Below are 27,275 nucleotides of genomic sequence, written 5' to 3'. Positions count from 1 at the left end.
ATGGGCTTGTGTAAGTTTACGAATACTTATGTGTCTATGCCCGGCAGAGCCGGTTACAGCGATATGGTTACACGGTTACAAAGTAACGCATTTTTAACATGAAAGTGTTTTATGCCGGGGTCCACCAAGACTTCAGTGGCGTATTTCCGTCACGGAAATGAAGTCGAAAAAATATACACGATCAGATAGCAAAGAAAAAAGTTCTGTCAACGAGCATCGAACCCACGACCGCTCGGTCCGCAACAACAGATGCCGGGTACGCTATACACTGCGCCACGGTCATAGACTCTTGAGGCTTTACAAACGCGCCTTTTATATCTACCACTCTCCCGGTCGGCGGGGTGGTGTTGCTCTCTGGGAGCGGTAAAGTAAAGTAATTCGTCATTACTGTGGCCTCCGCAATTAGCACCTGCAACGCGTTACACGTCCCTCCCATTCGGCACGTTTACAATAGAAGTTTAATTTTGTCAATGCCTTAACACACCGCGAGGTGGCAACCTTAAGGCCCGAACACACGTACGCGTTGCAGCGCGCCAACACGTGACTTTTTGACGCGGCGCCGCGCTCTCTCCCTATGGGGGGAGAGGGCGCGCGGCTACGCGAAGCTGCGCGCCCTCCCTCTCCATAGGGAGAGGGCGTGGCGCCGCGTCAAAGAGTCACGCGTTGACGCGCTGCAACGCGTACGTGTGTTCAGGCCTTTAGCCAAGGGTCGTAAAAGCGTCGACCTCGCTCATAGCTCGGCGACGCGCGCCTGTCTCACCTGGCTGTAACACCGCGTTCTCCGCTCACGCGCTCGCCCCTAGAAAAATCGCGGCCGGGCTACCGAGGCGGCACGACGCGCTTTGCGTTTCCCTCCAGTCCGGCCGGGATGTTCAATCACATTTTAACATGCCGCGGGATGGCGACTAAGTTCTGCGTCCAATATGCGAGGCTATTCTGGCTATCACACCTAGTTCTCTGATTACGCTTTCACCGTTAACTATACTACAGCTACCACAAGGGTTTGTTTAATCATTTAGCAGGGACTTTAGTAATCGGGATGGAGATGTACCGCCAATCATCAAAGTGGGCACATGCACGTTGAACGGTGCTGTAGCTGCCAGACATCAATATACATTGCGCAAACTCTCTTATATCAATGTACAGTAAACATTTAGTTACTTCTGTAAGGGCACGCTTTACTTTCGTGTTATTCCAATTCCTATGACGGAGGGATCAACCATGTTTTTTTTTGTTAACGTACAGATGAATGCTTAATTCTTAACACAGGCAATGAATACAGGAAATAGCAGACAAACAGCACAAATTAAATACCTAAAATACCTAAAAGTAACCGATAACAAATGTAATTTCATAAATTAGACACAGAACGAGCGAGGGCGGCGTCAACTGCTATATAGCACGAAGGAGTCTGTTGCGTTTTGCTCCGGCAATACTGACTGCGGTCATAGAGAGGGCAGTACAGTTATCTCAGAAGAGGGCACATTGCTCTTGCATTTCCCGATGTGTGAAGTGCCTCGGCAACAGGACTGCGTCTCTCTTGGGCGACTTCACAAAAGTCGATTTCTGTACTTACACCGCTATCATCCAAATTCTGCATATTATTTCGTTGCTTTCACGTGCACTCCCTCAGCCTCTATAGCTAGGGCATAACTTATCTGCAATTGTGGGTGTCGTATATCATCAGCACGTGAGAGGTATTGCTCCTATGTTGCGCTCTCGAGGCAATTATTAAGTGGGCAGCTAGACTTGTGCTGTACACTGCTCAAGGTCGGCAAGCTGACTTATGCTCTCGTGTGTCGCGTAGCTGGGCGTGCGCTCGAAATTTTGTTAATGGAGCATATGATTGCATGGAAGGAAGAAAGATGACGTAAACCCTTTCGGCGACCCTTTCTCAAGAATTTTTAGAGTCGATCAAAGAATGACCGTCGTAATCTCTTGCTAATGCGGCTGACAAGACACAGTTTGAAGGAAAGAAGTTAAGGGCTCGTTTTCTTTGTTAGACACAATAATAATGAGAATTAACAGACAATAACGCCAAGGAAAGTATAGGGGGTGTTATCTGTAGTATTTAGAATATAAATGTGAAGAAAGTAAAGTGGACGAAAAGATAACTTGCCGCCGGCAGGGACCGAACCGGCGACCTTCCAATAACGCGTCCGATGCTCTACCACTGAGCTACGGCGGCGGTCATCCTCCCGTCCACTTTATGGTGTATATATCTGCATTTAAATCTTGGAGTGTTAGTCAGCGCCATTCGCAGCCATGGCGGCGAGTGTGGAACACTCTTTTTCTGCCTTTCTGGCGTCACGTAGCAGGTGATCTTTTTACGAGCTGGCAGCTGACCAATAATCCCTCGCATACTGCCTGAAGGCATCAAGTCTGCCAGAACGAGACCCTTGCTATGAATGAAGGAAAGAAGATGACTCTTAAGGGCTCGTTTTCTTTGTTAGACACAATATACATGAGAATTAACAGACAATAACGCCAAGGAAAGTATAGGGGGTGTTATCTGTAGTATTTAAAATATAAATGTGAAGAAAGTAAAGTGGACGAAAAGATAACTTGCTGCCGGCAGGGACCGAACCTGGAGAGTTGCTGATGGTGGCTACTATGCGCCAAATTGCCTTTTTTACCACCTTGTCTCGCGGTGAAAATTTTAGGTTATCTCCATGGCTACTTTTTGGCTACTTCGAATACACTCAATAGTGTTAGCTTAAGCTTAAGAATTCTCCTTTCTCTATTTTGGGTTTCTCAAGGTAACTTTTTCTAAAAACGCTGTCATATTCTGCTTTATTTCTTGGCGTAGTAACACATGCCTAAAAGGTTCACCCCTTTATAATTTTCCATTCTTTGCCGCAGAAATTTATCCGGTAGCGTATACAGACAGTTTTTAACGAAGTTCGTAACATATGTGTCTTCTATTGACCTTTACACTAACTATTACAGGTAAGCAACTTAGTTGGCTTTAAATATGTACGTTGAATGATCGAAAGTGTGTCACTATTGAAACATAACTTCGCTGTACATAACGACGTGTTCAGTGTCCGCCAATTATTTGGTAATAATTTGTGAATGCCTCATCTTATTAGTGAAATGTAGAATTTAGATTGGTCCACCGCTTTTGAAGCGCTAGTTCATGGAATAATCAGATTGTCATTCGAGGACATCACTTTATGCAGCCACGTTCGCTTCGATTTTTCTCCTCGCAGCCACTGTTGCCATACTAAGGCTGGCCGGACCAACGCTTGGCTACTCCCTGGGATCCTTGTGCCTGCGCTACTACGAGGACCCTCGATGTGAGTCCATGTACGTGGCTTTTGTTCATTACAATCGCCAAGTATTTTAGCTAACTCCACCTGGTGGTTAGAAATACAGGTTATGCATGTCCTATGCAAACCGTAAGGGCTAATCGCCGCCTATAATCGCCAACGGCTGGGCACTACCCACAATGTTCGTTTGGTGGCCACAGCTTTCTATACTGCTAAGGAGGAGGTGGCTGGCTCGATTTCCTAACGTGGCGGTGGCACTCTATTTGGGAAGGGACTCAATAATGACGCATGAGTTCCACCTTTGTGTTTGAACTCACTGAAGGCGAATCGCATCCCACCGCTTTCCAAGAACGAGTCCGGCGGACTGATGTGCGTCCACTTCAGTCACGCAACTGCTCACCGGCGTTTAAGTAAAGGCAGCATTATGGATGCGTACTCGGCCACTCCAGGCGAACGTTCCTCCGGCATGCTGACAGCAACGCCCATGCCGCGATGGTCTTTGAAGGTTGAGTTGCGGATATCTATAGGTAGCGGCTCTGGAGGGCTCGTATCTAAGACTTGCCTTTGAGGCATGATGATTCATCAAAGAGCGTCGGCGGCCCCGTGCAAAGGATAGAGCAACGACCCGCAGTGTGCAACTGCACATAGTAGTTATCCGCCGTCAACAAGCCTCTGAAGAACTGGCGCAGTATGGGAGCACGCACCGCAGCTTGAAGCGAGGGCCCGTGGTTTAGGGCCGCGTCGGGAATGAAACCATCCCCGGGTGGACGAGTCAGCTCTCTGTCAAAGGGAATCGCTACAAAGATTAGACTTAACTTGAACAAGTAAACGGGAGGGAAAAACAGCGCTTATAGGACGATGACAGGGAAGGAACGACACACGTACGATGCGCTAACAACAATTTTCGGACAGATGCTTCGGGAAAAAGAAAGCCTCCGACTTACCACACGAGCTCTTAGACCTCCGTGTGGGCCAGACCTCCCTGGTGGTTTGAGCCGCCGAAACGAGGTTACGATGCGGAGGCTTCGTGTTGGGGTTGCACTTACCCCATCTGGGACCACTTTTTGGGCGTAACATTACCGCAGCCCATATGATATGTCGTGCCCATTTTGTGACGCTCCAATCCGCGATGTCACTGCCACACACTTGTTGTGGACTTGCACAGGCCTACAACTAAGCCGTCTTCGCCACCTCCGTGCAACGGTCCTCAGGCCTGGCCGAACAACTGACCTCGACCGCTGGATCCGTGGACCTTACCACCGATCATTATTAGACTTTATACACGGAGCAAACTTGCATGTCTATTTTTGACACCACCAGTTACTATGCCGAAGGGCAGGCTTTCGAAATTAAAAAAAGAAAACAATTTTATTGCAACAAGGCAATCTATGGAAAAGCAATGCATGCTGGCACATGCGCAGTACACATCGTCACGTCAACGTGAGTGAAAAAAAAAACGTAAAAGAGAAGTAAAAAAACAATAGACAAAATTCTTCACAGCGGTGAATATCATCAGCAAAAACATAAAAGTGATAAATAGACGTGACCGTAACGTGCGCTATCTAATTTCTTTCCTACTAAGAGATAGCAATGCTGTCCTAACACACGAGTCACAGCGCATCGTGCGTCGTTCCTTCCCTGTCGTTGTCGCATAAGCGCTGCTTTTTCCCTTCCGTTATGCGACACCAACTGGCTCAACGTCGTTAACTTCTGTTGAACAAATGTATTGACAGTGCATCAGGAGACGGAGAATAAAGGACTTGTGTAATCTCCGCGGCTCTGCTGGCAATCTCCTCCGGCATTCCGCGAGATGAAACGAAGTAGAAACCTTAGCAGCGTTAACGCAAACAGTTGGCGCACCATGGCTGTGACACAACATATGTTCTAGTAAGGGGCTGACGGTCGGAACGCAACGTTGTGCACAACATGTGGATATGCACCATGCAACATGTATGTGAACAGAAAAAAAAGTCCGTGACCTGGTGTTTCTGGTGTGGCAGTCCCCATGGTATTGGCAATACTTGGATGGAGAGGCCAAAGAACCGACGCTGACGGTGTGGCCAGAGGGACCTTAACACTTTCGTGACCGCGCCTGTTTCCATCGTTATTATATATGTTATCAATGACTTGAGGTTATATTTTGGCGTTCTCTGAGCGCTTCTGAACAGCTAACGCCATTTATAGGGTAAAAGAGGCAGTATTTTATCAGTTTCGCTTATGAGTTTTTTTCCGCCGCGGGGGGATTTTAAAGCTCCAACGCAGTCGGGGAGGTGAGCGCTCGTGGTTTTGGTTGTGGCGTGGACAGCTCTCGCGGGTGCTCCGCGAAAGCGGAAAATCTTGACGGATTTCGATGAATCTGAGCGTCAGTCTCTGGGTGATGGTAGCAGCACAGGCATGGACGACGACTTCGATTCGTCACGGACGGCGATAGTGCGTCAAACCGCCCCGGAACATCAGCAGGTATCCGCTAGTAAGCTCCGCTCTCTCCTTGGGCCGTTTTATGGCTGCCGCACGTTGACGTAAACGTATCCGGTGCGTACTAAAAGTCACAGCTCTTATCTGCAAGGTGTCAACTTTGTTCTGGAGGGAGCATTTGGCGCTGCCTGAAGAAAGAGCGGAGTTTTCTCCGCGAAGACTGCGCGGAGTGTGACCTTGACCTTGCGCTCCGGAGTGCCGCGCGGCGGCTTCTTCGTGCTGTTTTTCACTGCAGAAGTCGTCAGAGAGACATGAAACAACACAAATAATTATGTGTTGATGCATATTTTCGAAAAGTCAACGCACCGTGAGTCAACCTTTGTTTCACCGCATCGAGTAACTGCTTCGCGCTGTGGCATGATAGGCACTAGTGCTTTTATTTTTATATATATGTAAATAACTTTTGTACTTACAGATATTATATTTGCAGTATAATTCTACAAGGGCTTTATGCTGAAAATTCATATTTCGATTTTATTTTGAATGTTTACCCTGTGCAGAGTAGCATTGATGTTGTTATGAATTTTTTTCTTTTTGTTGCATTTTTCTATGTTTGATAATTGTTTGAGAATATTCGAAATAAATCTGTTCTATGAAATTAACACTGTTAGAAAGACCAATTCGTCTTCTACACTTTGATACCCGACATTTTAGCATCAATCAATTTTTGTGGCAGGAAAAAAATTTTTTCTGAACTAACTAAAAAAAGACGAATTTTTCCGCGGTCACGAAAGTGTTAAGTTTGCGTCAAGTTAGAAAGACATTTAAGAACACAGACGTCCCGTGCGTAGGTTTCCAGGCGACACACGCGTCTGCTAACAAATGCTGTCGCTGTAAGTGTTCCCCTCTAAGCGAAGTCCTACAACCTGCTACAAGTATACAGGTTGTCTTTTCATGAACCTGTGATCTGTTTACTACGAGTCAGTAATCTGAAGCATAGTAGACAGAGCCTGGTCCATCAACTGATATGTATTCTATTTCTGTGCGCAAGTCGTCTTTTCGCACCGATCAAAAACTTCACGCATTCCTGAATGCCCCCATTTCATTCCCGCTCAACTTCCTGTTTCTGTTTAGTCTCCATCTAACTGGCGTAGTGCCCACGAAGGTGTACAAGATGCACATCGGAAAACAGAACATCAGCTGACGCATTGTGCTTCAACAAGAGAGAACAAAAAGCGACGGTCACATGCTTTCTTTCCGCTCCTATGGAATGACGACTCGTATCACGGGAGGCGGAAACCACCGCCTCGTGAGGTTATTGTTATTGTGGCTACAGTGGCTTGGGGTTTCCTGGCTCCGAGCCGCTGAGCCTTTAGCTCAATGTCACGTTGTACGACGGATACAGTGTCACAACGGTTGACAAAAGCACGCTCGCCCGACATACAACCTTGCCGCTGCTGATCAGCAGTCGGATGTTTTCGCTTCGGTGTCGTAATCTAACGACGCGTTTTGGCAGCCTCGCGACATGAACGGCTGCAGCTCACAGACAAGGTCTGTGTGCAGCTGCACAGCTAATGTTGCTATGTCGGAGGGCATTCCAGGATATCAGTGCTATGTCTTTTTTTTTTTCCTCTTCACAAACGGAGAACTGTGGACGTCAGAGCGATCGACAGTTCCAAACACGCGTTCTCTTTCGAAACTGTTATTAAGCTCGTGTTGTGACTGCAGCCACTGCGACCGGTTTATTTGTCGTTAAAGGGTTCTTGAACCACGTTTTCAAGTAATTATCGAGTGACCTCAGTATCGGAATTAATAGCCTCACGAAGCGATTGCCGCAAAACATTTCTCTAATACATCAAGGACGAGCGGGGTTACAAATATTTGCTGTACGCTTTAAACGCTTTCTCCTCCCGTCCCGACGAGCGTGCTGGAAGCTACACAGGGAGGGATGGCACGGGATAACGAAGTTACGTCAGCGTGCGTCATGACCTTGATTCCTGTGCGCACCAACGGGACTAATTGTGTAATGTTAGCAGACTATGGAGCGCGGCGCCAGCACGTGGTGGCACTCCGTGGCAGCCGGCGCATGTGATTCAAACACCGCTCTTCATTTATGTCTGTTATTGGCCAGTAGCATGCGATCTGCTGTCTGACGCCAAACAGCAGGCGCCGGCTACTTCGAAGAGAGTGAGGACACCTAGGCCTCTGTGTGAAGAGAACTTCGGCGCGCTTGAGAAAGTGACAATTTCGCGCTAGTCTTCCAAACTCACCTTGCCGCGCACGACTGCAAGATTTGGCTGCACTGTTCATAGCAGTGTCTGCTTTCCGCAGGATGTGTTTTTTCAGGAATCCTGAGGATTGATTCATCGCCCCTGTTAGGTAGTTACATGACATTAAATTTATTGGTTATTCGATGAGTTACATCACACCCACGCATCGCTGCTTTCGTGAAACAGCAAAAACACTCGCGTGGAATTCGGATACGCTTAGATTCTTGGTGAAGGCAATGCATTATTCTTGACTTTCTTAGGCAGTGGACGAATGTCGTTCAGCGAACGTGTATTTTTGCGTGCTGTCGGATTTTCGGCTAGCACACAGATGGGCGACGTGCTAAAACTTGGCGCAATAGCTCAAGAGTGCTATTCGCATAGGAAGTCTAAATATTGAAGCAATCTTACAATGAAGAGTTAGAGTTCCAGGAAAAGGTTGGTCAAACCACGCTAATGGAGATTGTCACCCTCCCCGATCAGGCTGCGCTACAAATAAATGACTTATTTTCGCTGACTCTTTCAGTGTTTGTCTCCTCTTGTTTAATGGTGCGTGTGGGGGGGGGGGGCAGTTTTGCTCAGGGGTAGGGGGAAGGTGCCTAACACACATGTACTACTTGTGTGTAGGTATGTGTGAAAAAGTGAGTAGGTATGTGGGCCTGTATTGCTTATCAAGAATACATGCGCACATACCTACTCTTTCTTCACTAAACTAAGCCCTTCTGCTTACCATTATCTCTTTTGGTGTCGTACGATATGTACACGGGCGTATACGCGTACATGTAACACTTCATCTGTGTGCCTTGCGCGGTGCCTCGCAGTGGACCCATCGCTGGAACGGACCGATCCTCGCTGGGTGGGTGCCTGGTGGATGGGATACATGGTGCTAGGTGCCTGTCTGGCAGCAACCGCATTTCCTGCACTCTTGTTCCCGCGCAACTTGTCGCCACCGGCTTCACGATGTGCTGCCCGAGAAGCACCCGCAGAGAACGCCAATGGTTAGTGGCTAGAGGGAAGCCATGACGCGCTATGCAGCCATCATTTAAGTGCGCCATGTGTCGATAAATCTATAGGGTGATTCTGTGCAGCATACGATAAATACATGCGTAGCACAGGGCGTAGTTTCCTTGCTGAAATGATACTAGCGGAGCGTATCCAGAACGGGGTGAAGAGCGACACAGAAACACTTACAGCATTGTATCGTTATTTGTCCTGTCTTAGATGCGTTACACCGATGGAATTTAGTATGACGCAGCAACGAACCCAACGTGAAACTGTATCCTGAAGTAAGGTGCACGTTAAAGAACCTTGGGTGGCTGAAGTTGATCGCAAGCCTTTCTTGTCCCTTTTGTCCTCATCAAAAGTGCGCTTCTTCACCATACGGTGCGATCATAAATCACCAACTAACCCTGCTTTCAACCTTATTGATCGCAGGCCATGCACACATTGACTCACAAATATCTCGGTTCGATCTGTAAAGTCAATCACTCAGCCGCTTGATGGTTTGGCGACTAAGGTGTTTCGCTGCTAAGCACGAAGATGCGGGCTGGATTACGGGTCATTGCCGCTGCATTTCAATAGAGGCGAAATGCAAAAACCTGCGGGTACTTAGATTTGGGTGCACGTTAGAGAACCTCGAATGGCCGAAATTAATTCGTAGACGTGCCTGATGATCATACATATATCAGTCTTGGCACGTAAAACCTCCGAATGAAATGAATGAGTGGAATAATTAATATTGTATGGTACATCACGCAACATTAACTGGACACAACGGAAAAACGGACACACCGGGACGCCACTGATTCAGAGCTTGAATATTTAATGAAACGGCGCGTCAAACCGGTCGCGTGAGAGACTGACCCTCCTGCGAGTCGGACTTACCAACGAGACAGAGTGTCCAACGAGATGGAATGTCAAAACGAGAAGGAATGGCCACTATGGGAGAGTCCGTCTCCTTGGACGTTGAGGCCGCAAGTGGGCGCCTTGGTGGGCTGGTGTGTTTCTACCTTGTGTACTGTCAGTGTTGTGCAATACACCGTACAGTATGCTATACCAACACATGCATTATTCAACTCTAGCATGAATGAATGAATGAATGAATGAATGAATGAATGAATGAATGAATGAATGAATGAATGAATGAATGAATGAATCATATAGCGGCTGTAGATGTCGAATGTGCAAAATTTCGGTTGGACGAGTCTGCCTCGGCTGACTGTGTGCTTATACATGCGGCTTCCACAGGGATGAGTACCTTCTGGCGTTCGCTACGGACCCTGTTCGGGAACCCAGCTTACGTGTTCCGGCTCATTTACTGGCTGCTGGCGAGTAACGCGACCTTGGGCCACGCCATGATGAGCTCCAAGTACGTCGAAGTTCAATTCAGGACGTCTGCCTCCCAAGCCAGCTTTCTCATCGGTAAGCTCATCGAACAGCGAACTTTTGCCACCGAACAGTTTTCCTCGGCCGGATTTGACATCTATCCTGTATTATGTCAAGTCAACGTATTCGTTTAGTTGGAGAATAGATTTGTTTAGGTGCGTGGGAAAATTCAGAAAGCGTTTTTACTGCTATCGTAATACGGTGTTCTGTTTTGGCAGGCGTTGGCAAGAAAATAGAAGAGATGGAAATGTCATGCGCATGCTATTTTGAGTACTCAGGGTGTTACAGCGGAAGCAGGTTACATTGTCTTTCGAAGCTGGGAATCGGACTTACACAATCTGACATTTACTAAATGCGGGAAAATGAGATTGGCTTGATGGCTGGTTTATCATCACAAGCCAAACACTGCGCACTTGAGATAAGGTATTCTGCTTTGGTGCATAGTAGTTTCAAAAATTGCGGTCTGGTGTAAGTATCTTGAAAAGCTATAAATCAAAAATTTTTCTTGCGCCTGAACATCCAGTGTCATGGAGTGCCAGAAAGTTATCCTAACAAGTCAAAGGAACCCTCCAGGATTGGTACCTTAATGATGCCTTCATGATGAATGCCATGGTGGATTACGTTTATGTCTCTGTACTGAATACTTCAAATAGATCGTGGGTTTTATCATCAATTGTGGTAGGTAAGCAGTAGTCGAAAGTGACGTATAAGCGCTCTGCATATAATTGCGCGCATCGCGTCCATGCTTTGAGAATAGGTTGTCTTTAAGATCATTTGGTGACCCGAAGACGACTATAGTTCTTTGAGGGGACGGCCCTGCCTGCATGGTTATGTCTACAAGCAATACAGCGCCATGAGAAGCACTTCAGATACTTGGAATTGTGCATGCAACTAGATATGGCGATCCAGCGCATAAAGGAGACTCTTCCAGTGCGGTGCATCGCCGCTTTTAGATGCGAAAGGATCTTATGCTCGGGACAGTGTCCGTTCTGCGGCGTCCGCACCCATACTGAGCATTACGCCAACTCTCCCCTCTCTCCTCGAGTGAGCGCGAGGAGGTGGGATGGAGGAGGTGGCGTGAGCGCTGCCTCCGCTTCGTTTCTCCTCTCCGCCACAGCTGTGCGCTCGTATATAATGCGGCGCGCGCTCGCTCCCGTTGCACTCTCCTTCGCAACGGCGCTATGGACGTTCGCGAAGCTGAACGTAAACGGCAACGCCGGCAAGCGGTAATTCAAATGCCTCGACAACCACCGTCTCATAAGTCACATAAGAGAAACGGAAACTCGATGCGCACCCCCCGCGATGCTTTCGCATCCCACCATGGTTGCCCGCAGGGGGAGATTATGTGTAATTTTTTGTGATGTCGTGCAGGTCCCGTACTGATGGTAACCAACGCCCTGGGGCTTGGCATGGGTGGCTTGGCCCTGCACGCCTTCAGGCCAAGGCCTCGCCTTGTGACGTTGTACATGACGCTCTGCGACGTGGCCAAGCTCGCCTGCCTCGTAGCGTGCGCCTTCATTGGCTGCGAAGCCATACGGCTGGCTGGCACCATCAGCACCGTCCCTGGCCACGGGTAATGAAAACGGTAAACAGGGCACACCGCGTGAAAAATTTAGAAGTGTCCGTGAAGATGAAATTGAAACTGAACTCACGTTTTTCTGTGCCGGTTTGCTAGATTTGTAAATTTTAGAGGTCCAAGATGTTCTAAATCACGTGGGGCTATCCCCGACAGAGGCCATTCGCGAGGCATAAAGTTGCCCCCAGGGGAGTCGCAATTCATTTTTATTCATATCTGCCACTTTCAGAACAGTTTGTCTCTAGCTGGAAGGCCTGTTGAAATATAGTATACAGGGTATCCCAGTTAACTCTATATAGCCAGAGTTGAAAAATATGCCGGCGCACTCTATGACGGCGTGATCAAATGCATGTTGCTGACTGTTGCATGGAGTAAGTCGCACTAATTGTTTGTTTCCTGCTTAACTGCTTAATTTGGCAATATTAATCAACTTTCGAAGCAATGAAGCAGGCTTAGAAATTCCGATGAGAAAGTTGTAGATCGGTTTGCGAAACGTCCTATTATAGGCATTTTCTGACTTTTTATCCATTAGGCATTAGTGTTTCTCTAATTAATACAGAAGCCCGCGAAATACAAAAATATGCAACATGAGATGCTTGCTTCCTTTGCTCTCGAACGTTCAGGGTGCAAACGATATATGCTTACCTTGCGGCGGTGCGATAAGCAGACGCAGCGATTATCACTTGTGCTGCCGCAAGCAACAGGTGCGTCACCGCGCGGCCACCACAATCGTCGCTGCCCTGTCGCCTTTCAAGCGTAACACGCCCGACCAATTGCTATGGGCACCGTGCATACGTTAGGAGCCGCCACAGTCGCGCGGTGCTTCCAGCGCCAAAGCGGTCACGGTAGCAGATTTGGCGGGATAAGGGAGCAGACGACGCAGGCGGCGGCAAGCAACCGCACCTTGTTTTAGTGATTCGCTTGAGGCGTCTTCTTTCCCGTTTCCTTTCAAAAGACGTCAAATTGTTAGCAGCTGTCAGAGAACGTAGCGTTAGCGCGTGTGCTTCTTTTCGCCAGACCTCGTGTATCCTCAGGCGAACGCGGCAACATAAGATGCATGAGCTGGGGGAAGACAACAGAGGTGACGAGCCGTTGAGCGAAACTGCGCACGTGTAACGCGGGCCGCCTCGCTCACTAAACAGTCACGGCTTATCGCCGTCGGGCTAACGCGGCAGCGAACTCAGCGGCAGCATGAAACTCGCGATACCAGCAATTGCACTGTCACGGCCGCAGAATGAAAAAGAAACTTTCCATCGAACGGCCATGGCACTGAATTTGCTGCGTCGACTTCTCTAACTGGAAACTGGTAAAAACGCGTGCCTGGAGAATTCCTGTAGGTGTTATTGCACCCAACAACGCAGCAATTATTCCTGGAGTTCAGCATTCCTACGAGTAGCGCAACAGAAACAAAACGAACTCCTCGCGAAAGTACCTCGCGCCGTCGCAGCGGGAGCGTGGAGCGAGCAGGGGTGCAATCGTGGAGCGATGCTTGGCTTATGCTATATTGTTCTTATCGTCCACCACCTGCGGCTGACTGATCGCGTTGATAACGCGGACGGACCGTCGCTGGCCAAGCGCCAAAAGCACGAAAATTAGTCATCGTAAAAGGCATAGTTCCTCGATTTCACCTCATTGCGAGCATCCCGCCAAATCTGCGCTTCTTGCCGCTACGGACGCCTTCGCTCGGGCAGCGGAGTTACGTCTGCACGGAGCATATGGCCGTCTGCGCGGGGAACGTTAGGGAGCACTGCGGTCACGGCGGGCATGTGCGTGCAAGCGGGTATGTCACATGGTATCTTTTTGGTATCATCGTGCGATTATTTCGTGAACCACGGTACATGACCCAATGGGGATGGCCTGGCGGCTTGCTACAGTAGAAACGTACCACTACACCGTACCTCCGGGAAATTACTTCCTTTGTGTCGTGTCTGACGGAAAAGCAGCCCAACGAACGGCGAGCGAAAACTGAGGGTTTATTATGCCAGCAACTCGAACGACGGGCGAACTGCCCGCGAAAATGTTACAAGGAATGCACGCGCCAGCTACAATGCCGGCGCTATTTAACCACAGTGAGGCTGACAACACAACCCGTGGCCGCGGCGCAAGACACGCGGCCAAGCCTTATCGCGCAGGCGCACGACATATCTCCCGCTCACTTGCTTAGAGTCCCGGGGGCTACGTGCCGTAGCGGTCTGGAGCTCGGCGCTGACGCTGCGGATACCGGCGACATTGTTCGGCGGCCTGATTAGCAGCCAATGGCTGCTCTACCAGTTCGGTCGTGCCGGTAGGGCTTGTGGTGTCACGGGGGCCTCGGCACAAAAGTCTGAGTCGGTAATCACCAAGTCGTCTGTGTCCGGAGCACGACTATATGATTCCGGTGACGCACCCACTCGCACACACCACGAGTATTCACGACACTCACACGATGGGACACTGGGCCGGTGCGAGCAAGCACGGTAGCACTGAACCACCTTGGTCCACGGCGAAAGTTGCGAACACGCACGAGGTCACCTTCGCGCAACGTGCTCTCGCGACGTCTATGACGACTGGCTTCCCGGAACTGCTTGTGGGCGATTGTCTTCCACAGAAGGCCTCACGAGGTCCAGCCTTGTTCTGAGGCGCCTCCTCGACAACAAAACGGAGGGTGCCTCTGCCGTAGTTGCTTGCGGAGTGTTGCGGTACGCCAGGAGAAAATCTGAGAGATCTGACAGCAACGTGGACTGGCTGGACTTCCGAAGTGCAGCTTTGAGCGTCTGGATGAAACGTTCTGCCAGACCGTTGCTGCTCGGATGGTAAGGAGCCGTTCGCACGTGCCGGGTTCCTACTCGCTGCAGGTACTCCTGGAAATCTGCAGAAGTAAACTGGGTGCCGTTGTCCGACACAAAAGTTTCGGGGAATCCGAATCTGCAAAATAGTTCATGTAAGCATGAAGTGGTTCTTTCACTGGTGGTTGTGCGCATCGAAAACACTTCTGGCCCTTTTGAATGAGCATCCACCACTACGAGGTACATCACTCCGCTTATTGGGCTGGCAAAGTATACATGCAGTCGCGGCCAAGGGCGCGTAGGCCAGGCCCAAGGATGCAAAGGTGCTTTATAGGTGGCAAATTGCGATTGGATCCGCACGCCACACAAGATGCGGTGAAGCGCTCAATATCATTGTCGATGGTAGGCCACCAAACATAGCTCCTTGCTAGTTCTTTGGTGCGCACAACACCTGGATGACCTTGGTGCAACTCGTATAAGATGAACGTGCGAATTTTTTTGGGAATGAGTACGCGCATTCCAAGCATAATGCATCCCCGATATATAGACCGTTCCAGTCGTCAATGAAAAAAAAAAAAAACACTTGATCTCGTCAGGGACCCTGCGCGGCCAGCCTGACCGAATGTACTGCGTCACTGTAGGCAATGTATACATATATATAGCATCACCTAAAGTCTCGCCAGCTATGTCATGGCTGTTGACTGGCATAGTGTCAAAACGAAGGTCATAAAAACTATTCTTCCTGATCTGCGACAGTCTGTTGTGCGACTGGCAGCCTTGATAAATAATCTGTGTCAACGTTCTGCGCAGAAGGCCGGAACTTTAATGAAAAGGAATAGGCGCACAAACCAACTGCCCATCGTTGTAGTCTTGCGGCGGCAATTGGCGGTATGCCCGTTTTAAGACCCAAAATTGTTGCCAATGGCTTGTGGTCCATGAGTAGAACAAAATGCCTTGCATACAGCTAGTAATGAAACTCACTCCGAATACAAGCGCGAGCGCTTCCTTTTCTAGCTGGCTAGAGCCCTTTTCAGCGCGGCTCAGTGTGCGCGAGGCATAGGCTACTGGTCTGACCTGACCGTTGGGAAAGACGTGTGACAAAACAGCACCTACCCCGTAAGCCGACGCATCACAAGATAACTGTAGGGGTAGGCCTGGATCATAGTGCGCCAAGATAGGAGCAGACGAAAGCAGCTGCTTGATGTGCTGAAAGACGCGATTGCAATCTTCATTCCAGTTCCAGGCTATGCCTTTGTGCAGGAGCCTGTTTAAGGGAGAGAGAACAGTGGATAAGTTCGGAACAAACTTTCCGTAATAATTGATAAGACCAAGCAGTGACTGAAGCTGATGCTCATCGGCTGGCGCCGGAGCCTAGGGTATCGCGGCCAGTTTCTCGTCTGTTGGATGGATGCCGTGCCTGTTGATTACATGGCCCAAATACGTCAGCTCGTCGCGAAACAATGCGCACTTCGTTGGCTTTACGTGCAAGCTACGTTCTGACAGCCTTTTTAGAACTGCATCGAGGTTTTGTAGATGCTCTTTCTTTGAGCATCCCGTAATCAAGATGTCGTCGATATAGAAAAAAACATGAAGTTGAGTCTTTTGAAAACGTTATCCATGATCTTCTGGAAAATTGCGGGTGCAGACGCAATCCCGAAAGGCAGACGATTTACGGCTTAAAGTCCCTTGTGTGTGTTGAGCGAGAGGTACTCTTGACAACCGGTCCATGTCCACCCGCTGGTAAGCCCTGTTGAGATCAATTTTGGAAAACTGTCCCCCAGCCGGGGCTGCAAACAACTCATGGGGCTAGGCAACGGGTAGTGTTCTACGTCTAGTATGGGGTTGAGCGTCAGCTTGTAATCCCCGCATACTCGACCCGTCGCGCTTCACGACTGGCACTACTGGAGTGGCGTACTCACTACTTGTTACTGGTACCAACACGCCCATCTGAACCTGTCTCGACAGCTCCTCCTCCACTGGTGCTTTGAGAGAAAATGGCACACTGCGAGCTTTGAAACATTTGGGCGCCTAGACCCCTTTGAAAATCAGTGTTGCTTTCTCGCCTCGGATGGTTCCTAGCTCGTTTGTCAAAATATCCTTATATTTGTCAAGCAGTCTTTGTAACTCAGGGGGAGTTTCCGCGCTTAGCGATGGCTCAGACGACAGCTGTTTTAGCCCGCGGACTGTAGGGGTATACGCCTTCCAGTTGACGCGCGTTTGCTGAAGCCATTTGCGCCCAAACAATGCTGGACCATTTTGAGGAAGCACGCATAGCGGTAACAGGTGACACTGATCGTTGTGCTCAACTTGCAGAAAAGCAATGGCTTCACAGGTTCCCCAGTATAGGTCCTGAGCGTCAGGCTAGTCCTCCTTAGTGGCACTGACAGAAAAAGTGAACGGAATTGACCCAGCGATATTACTGAGACAGCGGCTCCCGTGTCGAGCTCCATTTGCAAAGGGCTCCCTTCCACAATTACGTTAAGCATAATGGGCTCTCCTGTTTCTACCTCTTTGGCCACCCCACTTTGCAGGGGCGGTTCCAACGGCTGCAAAACTCGAACGTGCGGGGCGGTTCGCTTCCCCTTGTGCTGCTGCATCCGACGCCGGCAGGCGTTCTGAATGTGCCCTTTCTTGTTACAGAAAAAAACAGGTCGCATTATGTGTGGACATGTACTAGCCTTGTGGTTTGAATTACAGCGGGAGCATTGCGTGGTTTCTTTGGTCGGCGACTGGTGAACTTCGAACTCGCTACCGGGCTTCGAATGAGTAGCTGTAGCGTTAACGAGCGCAGCTTCCAAGGCTGTAGCACGATCAACAGCTCGTTGAAACGTGAGTTGCTTGTCCTCCGAAAATAAGAGTATTTGAATGTCGACTCGCAGTAACCCGCAAACAAATCTGTCTCTGAGTGACTCGTCGAGAAACGCACCGAACTCGCACGTTTGGGCCAGCGCCCGTAACTCTGCCACGTACTGCGGTATTGTTTCATGTTCCTTCCGCATTCGACGATGAAACTTCGCACGCTTGGCTATGACTGACCGTTGAGAGGACAAATGTTTTTGCGGAGCAGCTCGCACAAGCTTTCTAGAGAATGTGAGGACTGCTTTGTTGGGGCGGTAAGCTACTTGAGAAGCGAATAGGTTTGCGGACCTACTATGCTGATGAACGCGTCTACCATCCGTTCATCGGGGACATCGTTGGCTCGGAGATAAGCCTGCACACGCTCCTCATAGCAAATCCAATCGCCTGTCGAGGTATCAAATGGCTCTACTTGCCCCAGCTGAAAACTTGCGGTTGCCTTCGCCTTGGCCCCGTCGCCTTGGCCATGTCGTCCCCAGCGGCTGCTTCACGGCTGCGTAATCCGCCAGCGGGTTCCAGTTGCTACCAGGCCGAAGCGTGTTCCATGCTGGTAGGTTGCACCCTCGTCGCCAGTTTATGTCGTGTCTGACGGAAGAGCAGCCCAACGAAAGGCGAGCGAAAACTGAGGCATTATGCCAGCAACTCAAACGACGGGCGAAGTGCCCGCGACAATGTTACAAAAAAGAATTCACGCGCCAGCTATAATGCCGGCGCTATTTAACCACAGTAAGGGTGATAACACAACCCGTGGCCGCGGCGCAAGACACGCGGCCAAGCCTTATCGCGCAGGCGCACGACATATCACTTTGCTAGCTTAAGACGGTGCGCTCACACGGCCCTTTGACGCATCTATTAGAAGTGGCCTGCAACACGCCAAATTAGAGCTTCAGTATACGACGAGTGTGCCTCACTCATGGCATACATAATCAGTTAAGAGCAGATGTTGGAATAATATATCGGTAGTATACCTATTGAGGACAGCGTGTTTATTGGTGAAGAACTATATCCGCACGAAGTGGAGCTACCTACATCGCTGTCACGGAGATTTGCACAGCCGTTTTCTTTTGGCGGATAAGTTACAGTGTACTCGGTATCAAACAGTCAGCAAATAATCTGCATTGGTGTCCCAGACTACTTTCATTAAAAGACAATTACCGCTGCCTGTACAAAATACTTCACTTACCTACATCTCTGGCGAATTGTTTGTTTGTTTTACTAGAGCGTTCTTCTTTGTTTATTTTGTTAAAAACGCTTCTAAAGAGAAAATTATTTTAATGAAATTAAAAAATGGCGCTTCCATAATTAAAAAAAAACATAATTCTTACCATGAGAAGGCGCTTGCTGAGCCGGAAGAGGGTCAATGGGAGAAAATGGGTGACGACGCCGCACTTGCTGGCTCTGACGTCATAGACTTCGATAGAATCTTCGAGGACTTATATAATTTTTTACCTACAAAGATAGAATACGGCGCGTTTTGACGGTTTCAGAGAGTTTTAGTGGAAAGTTTCACGCCTTCTTATTCCGCCAGCGTGCACGCAATACCGAAACTTGCGAAAATTCTTGCGTCACATTCACTTACTAGCGTTAACTTTGGTGGTGAAGTAAAAAAAAAGACCTTCACTTCTTCTTTCAATAGTAGACCGCGAGAATAATGACGATGGAGTTCTTGAAGAATAATTTGTCAAGTAAAGCCGAATTAGTGGTCTCACTACATTGAGTGCAGTAGTAATTTTAGGGGCGAAGCTCCTTATGCCGTGTATCTGTCCATCCTCCGTTTGTTTGTAGCGTTATAGTATCCACCTCTAGCTCGTGAGAAGCGCGCGTTCTGGTATGCAGTAGAAGAAGAAGACGACGTTGACGAGTGACTCTCGTGCGTGTTCGCCTGTGTGGCATTCTTTCTTCTTTACTGCGCGCATTCTGGTATGCAGAAGAAGAAGAAGACGACGTTGACGAGTGACACACTCGTGCGTGTTCGCCTGTGTGGCGTTCTTTCTTCTTTACTATACGTCTCGTGTTTTCAACGACACCCTAAGACAACATTTCAGAAGTAACGCGCCATGAGGCTCCCTCTTGGCAAGCTTTCTCTTTAGCTCGGAGACGCCAGATGGAAGACAAGGCTGCGGAACGGAGGGCACGGAAGGCGGCGGCAGCGCGCGCTCGCAGACAGAATCCTGAGGTGAGAGCCCGCGAGTCCGAAGCTGCACGTCGACGCCGCGAAGCAGATTTCGCCGTTCGAGCCCGCGAAGCCGAAGCTGCTGGACAAGCTGCACGGCTGCGGCGAGAAGACCCCGCCGTTCGAGCCCGTGAGGCCGAAGCTGCTCGACAAGCTGCACGGCTGCGGCGCGAAGACCCCGCCGTTCGAGCCCGTGAGGCCGAAGCTGCTCGACAAGCTGCACGGCTGCGGCGCGAAGACCCCGCCATTCGAGCCCGCGAGGCCGAAGCTGTACGGCTGCGGCGCAAATCGGATCTTCAAATCGGATCTTCAAAAGCGCGCGTACCGCGCGCTTTCTCGCCGCTTCACGGTCTTTCACATTTTGAAGCCTGCCTGATGCGCTTTGCAGCCACTTCACGTGCGAGCACGTGAAGTGGCTGCAAAACGCATCAGGCAGGCTGTGCCCGAAGGCGCCGACGCGCGCTTCCAGCGGGACTTCCTTGATAACAGTTTCGGCCATAGTTGCGGTGCGTGCAACAGATTGTGGTTCTCAAACAATCTAGTCACAATATCTTCCATCAAGAAGGACCACGCTCGCGGCAATGCCATCGCCGTGCTGCAGCGCGAGTTCGCTTCGCTCCACTCATCATCATTCACCACGTGGATATGCTGTGTGTTTTTTTTTTTTTTTGCTTCTGATGCGCTTCATGTTTTACCGGGTCCACCTGGAAGGTCAGCGAAGAGTTCATACGACTGCTGCGTTAAAAGGCGAGGACGTATTCTTAGAGCTACTCACCGTTCGTTGGCCGTATAGGGAAGGGTGTCGCTGACCAAACGCCTCGTTTATAAAGGAGGCGCTGGCTGATCAATCGCCATTCAGAGAAGCCGCCAAGGAGACCCCTACTACTTTGAAGGGTGCTTTAATTCACTTATGCAGTTTCGCTGTCTTCGTTCTACCGGTTACGCAGACTGGCTTATATCTTGGAAATATTTTTTTCGTTTTGGGTACAAGACCAATGCACTCGTTCATCCACTCACTATAGATTACTCCCCGAGTGATGGCTATCCTTGTTTCCTTCTTTCAGGTCGTCGATACAGGTAGCTTGCAGTGATACCTGCAACTGCACCACCAGGAACTTCCAGCCCGTTTGCGACCCCGTCAAAGACACGGTTTTCTTTTCGCCTTGTCACGCGGGCTGCACCAAGATATCTGCAACAGTGAGTGTCAAATCTGTGTGCTCATCCAATAGGGGCTTCGGAAGCGGAAGGGGGCGCCCCCGTCCTCACACGCACGCACGCGCGCGCGCACGCACGCACGCACGCATGTTTTGTTCTCGAAGAACACTTGCGAAGCCTCATAGTGACAGCTGTAACAAATCTGCTGACCCGTTTATTATGTGTTCCCTAAGCTTTAATAACAGGTTGTCTTTGCCCGGAGTATTTCTTTCTGAAATATTCGGAAGCCGACAGTTCAGTTGGCGAATTGACGTGGTGGAACGGCCACGTAATTTCAGACAGCAAGGTACATACACGGCACGCGCGTTGTTTTATGACAGTGCGATGCCATGCGTCTGTACATTATGTAATAGTTATTTAGTAGCTTTCACAATTTGCGCAATTGTCTCAGGAAGTTTCTGCGTGTTAACAAGGGGTACCAAGAAGAGGGAAAGTCTTCCAAGCCGCACTAGCGTGTCTCTAAACGTATACTTAGGATTCAGACATTTATAACACGCTGTTTGCAAAAAAAATTAGGGTGGAGGGGATGAAAGACGCACTGGAGTTTTCGATAATTATTGCGCTCTTCTGATCATTCGGTCGTGGCGGGGTTGATGTGCTTGCCTCATGCTTTTCTACTCACGTTTTCGCTTTTTTTTTTGTCAGCCATTTTATTTCAGCCGTCAGCCTTGTTGATGATTCGCCATCTTTCTGCTACTGCTTATTACTTATATTGTTTTCTTGTTTTCATTTCTCTTAGAAGGTTTTGTACTAGATGCGTTGGCCTTACAGCAGGGGTGTGAAAGATACTGCCCGTGGCCGCATGCGATCCGCGGACCTTTCGCTAGCGGCCCGCCCCTCACATGACTTGCTTCGTTCGATATATTTCTTTTTAATTCTCTTATAAGTATGTTCACGAGCTTCTCAGCGGTGACTGGTATCAAGTCTTTTTTTTTTTTCTTTTCGTAAGGCACCCCATGCGGTCAACATTTATGAACACATTACCGTGGAAAAAACTCTAGATTGAAGAATCGAGATATCAGTCATTCGTGAGATAAGTGCCGATATGTTTCTAGAAACCTGACGTCAAATTCCCTTTCAAAATGACCCAAAAATGACATATGGGAAACGCCTTTCTTCAAAGGGGAACGACAGCTAGCATTTTTGCTCCAACTCAGCCCCGCCCCCAACATTTCTCCAACCTTTTTCACTGTCCCGGCTCACTGGGACACTAAATTTCGTGACTGAGGCCCGCTAGCCGAGACGAGTCTGTGACCCCTGTCTTACAACATTTAAGCCTACACTGCAACAACAACGAAAACAACGATTACAACGCCTTCTAAGCTTGAATTCTATTGAATTCTACGTACTGCATTGGGAAAGCAAGAGAGGCTGATTGAGACGGTGGTATTCAAGTCGCTTCTTATTACATTTTCTCCATAGGAATCCGGTACGGTGTCTCTCGGCAACTGTTCGTGTTTCCCAAGACTGCCTGCCCAATACGAGTACCAGGACGCCGACCAAGAGGCACCGTACTTGGGTTTGTGCACCACCGACGCGTGCAGCCATGTGATGACGTTCATTGCATTGTCATCGTTGATAGGCTTCATCGTCCGCACCACAACTGTAGGACACACAATTGTCGGACTCAGGTAATTAAGCCAACCAGACATACACGTGACATCGAACCGCGCGCATTACACTACGCCCTGCCATACAAGGCTAAACTTGACTCTGTGTTACTTTTTTTCCTTCATTTTTTTTTTTGCGGACGTCGTCCACGGGCAGAAAGTCTGGGCCACCGTATACTGTCTGCACTAGAATATTTTCGGCAGTAAAACACAGGATGTTGGACAGAGAGCGTTCTGCGCCTGTCACACGGCAATCTTTCTTGCGTTCCGTTGTCTATGAACATGCCTACGTAGCGATTCCCCTTGTGGGCGAGAATAGATTGTTGAGTGACATTAAAAAGCTCTACATTTTTGGAGTGCTCATGACCCTCTAGAAACTTTCCTTGTGCCTTAGATAACCAATAAATTATCCTGGCAATGTACCTCACCTCTCGCCACCATTTTACTACAAAGACAACACATTTTCCTCCATTCGTTGCTGCTTCTATCTAGAGAAATATTGGAAAGCTTAAAAATGAGGCAACCTGGGTGTATCTGACTACTTTTCTAGGTAATGCATTATATTTAGGGCTCCTACCGTTTTATAAAACAGGGGGTTGTTTTGTCCTGCTGCGAGCGTCGACTCGTCACCTCAGGAATTATTTTAAAGTTGTGGCTTTAAAAATAACGTGGGTAGCTTTTAGGAATAATCAAAATGTAGACCATTGCAAACCAGAGAATGTCGCCATTCTAATATCACTCAGTGACTTAAATTAAGGTTTAAATTGGCAAAAAAAAAGGACTTAGAACTGGGGCAGAAACTTTTCTGCCACACTTTGGTCGGTGCCAGGAAGGACACACATTTCGTGAAATGGCAGCTCTTATACCGTAGGCTATTACATTGCTTAGAACGTTTTTATTATTGTGCCTATCGTGTAGAAGTGTAAAGAGCAGACATGTGTTCCCTTTGCAGGATTGTACCTCGCGAGGAGAAAGCGATGGCTCTGGGCGTCCAAGAAGGCCTGAGCAGTATTTTTAGTAAGTGTGCCGCCGACTGTCTGTTGCTAATTCTTTACTGGGCAGCTGTGCTATGTGCAAAGTAAAAGCTAGGATATTTATTAAATGCGAAGCATTTCTTAGCGAACCTCAGACACTTTGGGCGTTTCTATCTATCTATCTATCTATCTATCTATCTAGCCGCCTACGTCTGGGCGCTCTCCTGGTCGTCTCCATAACTTCCAATATACCAAAAATGGCATAGCAGGGGATCAGTGTACGGTGAACACGATTCACTGGTCATGACATGAATAACGCAAAATACCTGTCGCGTACGTCATGAAACCCTTTCTCTCAGTCACGTGGCACATACCCGCATACCAGAGTTTATGGTATGCGGGTATGTGCCACAGGTGATACAGACTCAATCAACACACTAACCGCGAACATACACATTGACACGCAAGGAAAGTGATACTACTAATAATTGTTGCGGCTTTATGTCCCAAAACCACGGATATGATTATGAGAGAAGCTGTAGCGAAGGGCTCCGTTTGGTATTCTTTAACGTGCGCCGACATGACACAGTACACGGGCATCTAGCATTTTGCCTCCATCGAAATGCGACCGCCGCGGCTGGGATCGAACCCGCGACCTTCGGGTCAGCAGCCGAGCACCGCAACCGCTACACCACCGTGGCTGACGCATGGAAAGTGAGGAAGCTGAAGACAGAACACCTCTGGAAGACGCTCAAGTACCATGCACTCGTTCACGTGGTCCGCAAAGTGGACCACGTCGATTACGCAAAAACGGGGGTCAATTCTTCCTACAATAAATCTGCCGCGAGAACCAGGCTTCTCATCATTACCGGTGACTTTAACATTGATTTATCAAGACCCAATGACACCTGGTCTTTACACTGCGTGAAAGACGGCTTGAATGGGAACAGGGCATCAAAAGACCTCGCTGCCACGTGCCGGACAGGAGGCGTCATAGATCATTTCATCGTAAGAGGCAACCAGGATTTCCACCAGCTGTACTATACCGCGCACTTCACTGCACTTAGACCCCTCGTACCCGCGATCACGAACGGATCCGATTAACAAGTCCGGTCCAGCTGCTGGTGCTCACTGATCACGGTGATGATGGCCTTGTTCAAGAACTGTGAAGAAGCCATTCTACACATACACACGGGTTCGTGAAACGTGCTTGCATTCTCCGTCATAACGGACAAGTATAAGCATAATGACTGTTACGCAAATGTAATAACTGCAACTGTGGCTGTAACGTATGTGCAGTGCGCCTGCGTGTGCCCCTCGGTTGTGGTATATACAGGGTAACTTTCCTGAATGAAGCTTAGTTGCGAGTAACGTCTGTCCTGTGGATTTGTGTTTCTTCTTTGTGCTGTTCGGACTCGCGTTATCCAGTATTGAAGAATATAAGCATTACATATCAGCTTACCGCGTCTGGTGTTGGTAACACCCATGTTGCTGTTGGCATCATTACGCAACTGTAAACAACTGGTTATAAATACATATGCGACTCTTCAGCATATGAGTGTGCTTATACCACTTCCACTTTTCACTAGCGTCATTCCGTAACGTTTCGCTTAACATTAAAAATTACGCCACAGTCACCATCCCACGCACGCTTCGCGTAACATCGATTCCCATGGTACGTGGGATCTGCCGAATTTTTTCCTTCAAAAGACGTAGAAGGACATCAACTTCAACGTAGGTAGAGAGACAGAGAGATAAGTTATTTAATGAGCACCGAGACAGTTTCCCTGGGGTTACGCTAAGCGTGCTGCTCCCGATAGGTGTGATGAATGAACCGGGATTTGTTGTATATATCGATGTAATATGAAGCGCCCTTGTGGATGGCGAGTGTCTCTTAAAAACTAAAGGAAAATATAAAATCTGCCAGCTCCTACGCTGATCAGTAACAGACATCATTTTGCTGATTGGTTGCGCTGATTAACGTGCATAGGTGTGCGACGTTACACGACGTTGTCTTGGTGTCTCGCAACGGCGAACGCTTACTTTTCCGTTACCTCTTGCAGCTTACATTCCGTACCCGATGCTCTACGGGGCCATCTTCGACTCCGCTTGTCTCGTTTGGGAGGACAAGTGCGGCAAGCCGGGTGTCTGCTGGCTCTACGACACGGATCGGCTGCGATACGCCTACCACGGCTTGTCCGTCGCCATCCTGCTCGCCGCTATAGTCTTCGAGCTGGGCCTCGTTTACCACAGCGGTCGCATGTCCGACTTCTACTCGGACGTGCCTGCCCCGTCATCGTCGCTTCACAAATCTCCCGTAGTGATCTCGGACGGTCCCGAAGGTTCGCCTCTAGTTGACGGGCAGAAGAAGACGAAGGCTAGAACGAAATGTGAGGCGGCGGAAGGAGGAAGTGGTGGAAGCGAAGACGAAGATCTTCTCAGCGACGAAGATCGTCAGACATCGTGCGGCTGCTGTAAGCAGGAGCCGAAAGATCAAGCGTCGACGTGCTGAATAAGCAGTCCGCGCTTATGTTCAGAGATGAGTTTCAACGTGATGTGGCACTCGTTCATGTCTACCAGCGGACGGGTCCAGTGGATGCCTTTATCAAAGAATTGACCAATCCAAACGTGGCGCTAAGCACTGGTCTCGCGTGCTGTGTTCAACGTGCGTCTTTTTACAGCTGTGAGCATGCACTGGATTTCTTCAGTGGCCCAAGACACTGGCGTGTAACATATGCGTTGTGCTCCCGTGTGGCTTTACAGCCACGATATGAACGATTCTGCAGAGACAACCGCGGTCGGGCTTTTATGACAAGCTCTGGTGGAACTGTGCGGAGAAATACCGGCCCTGCAACCATCACGATAAAATTGCTACTTTAAAGCATGGCGAAAAGTGATAAGGTATCCTTTTTTCGTATGGACAAGCTCGGTGGTGCCTTGAAATATAGGTAGTGAACATCACACATGCAACCTGCATGTCTGAGAATACCCGCTATTTTGTGGTGCTTGAAGCCCAACATACAATTTTTACAAACGTTAAAGGACCCCTGAACGACTTCAACTTCGAAGGCGAAAGCGCGGTTTGTTTCTCACCTTCGCTCCTCCTCCTATACAGGTGCTATCTGTAGTCCTCGCTGCTTATTTCTTTATAAGACACGTGTACAATATTAGTACTCGCAGTTGCATCTATCAGGACTTCACACTTCTTTTGGCTATACGCTGTTATCTTTGTTCTTAACAGTACAAAACCCACTAGATGAGGTGAAATCAGTTCATCGTGCATGACAGCCAAGCGAGACATGGAAAACGGTCGTGCGACTGCATGGCAATGTGTCATGTTAGGCATATAGTAACTGATGTCGCATGTAGATGGATTAACCGAGAGCTTGTATCCGAGCAACATCACTTACATTGTCGGCATTACATAGTGCGGCGAAAAAAAAAGGGATACTTCTGGGAAGAAAGCGCTGACTGCATGCATCTTCAGTTGTCGTTTAGGGGCCCTTTGAGAATGTCTGCTTTACTGATGTTGCGCATCCCGTGCCAAATAAGCTATAGGTGTACAGCATGCGTGCGCATTGAATTGACCACTGAAACCAACATAAGAACCTGCTGGTTGCTGTGCTTGTATAACATGTTAACTCGTTTTGTACACAGAGTACAAACTACGGACTCTCCGTCCTTCGACCCGTACATCGTGCGTGCTGCACAGTACATGAAACTCGATGATATTTAAATACCACTTTTGTAGGCTTCTTTGATTATTT

General features: G+C 48.8%; 1 protein-coding gene across 1 annotated transcript in view; it reads left to right on the top strand.

Annotated features, from left to right (window-relative positions):
* The window catches only part of LOC119387821 (solute carrier organic anion transporter family member 74D), a 36,690-nt gene extending 9,415 nt beyond the window's left edge, over positions 1–27,275 (top strand). The window contains exons 2-9 of the mRNA XM_037655343.2: positions 3,213–3,299; positions 8,776–8,952; positions 10,202–10,375; positions 11,711–11,912; positions 20,774–20,906; positions 22,347–22,555; positions 23,487–23,551; positions 25,572–27,275. Of these exons, the coding sequence (XP_037511271.1) occupies positions 3,213–3,299; positions 8,776–8,952; positions 10,202–10,375; positions 11,711–11,912; positions 20,774–20,906; positions 22,347–22,555; positions 23,487–23,551; positions 25,572–26,020 (1,496 nt within the window). The 3' untranslated portion in view covers positions 26,021–27,275. The remainder of the gene's footprint in view (positions 1–3,212; positions 3,300–8,775; positions 8,953–10,201; positions 10,376–11,710; positions 11,913–20,773; positions 20,907–22,346; positions 22,556–23,486; positions 23,552–25,571) is intronic.

This window comes from Rhipicephalus sanguineus, chromosome 3 (genome assembly GCF_013339695.2).
Source record: "Rhipicephalus sanguineus isolate Rsan-2018 chromosome 3, BIME_Rsan_1.4, whole genome shotgun sequence".
NCBI lineage: Eukaryota > Metazoa > Arthropoda > Arachnida > Ixodida > Ixodidae > Rhipicephalus > Rhipicephalus sanguineus.
This window is presented reverse-complemented; position numbering and strand designations above follow the sequence as displayed.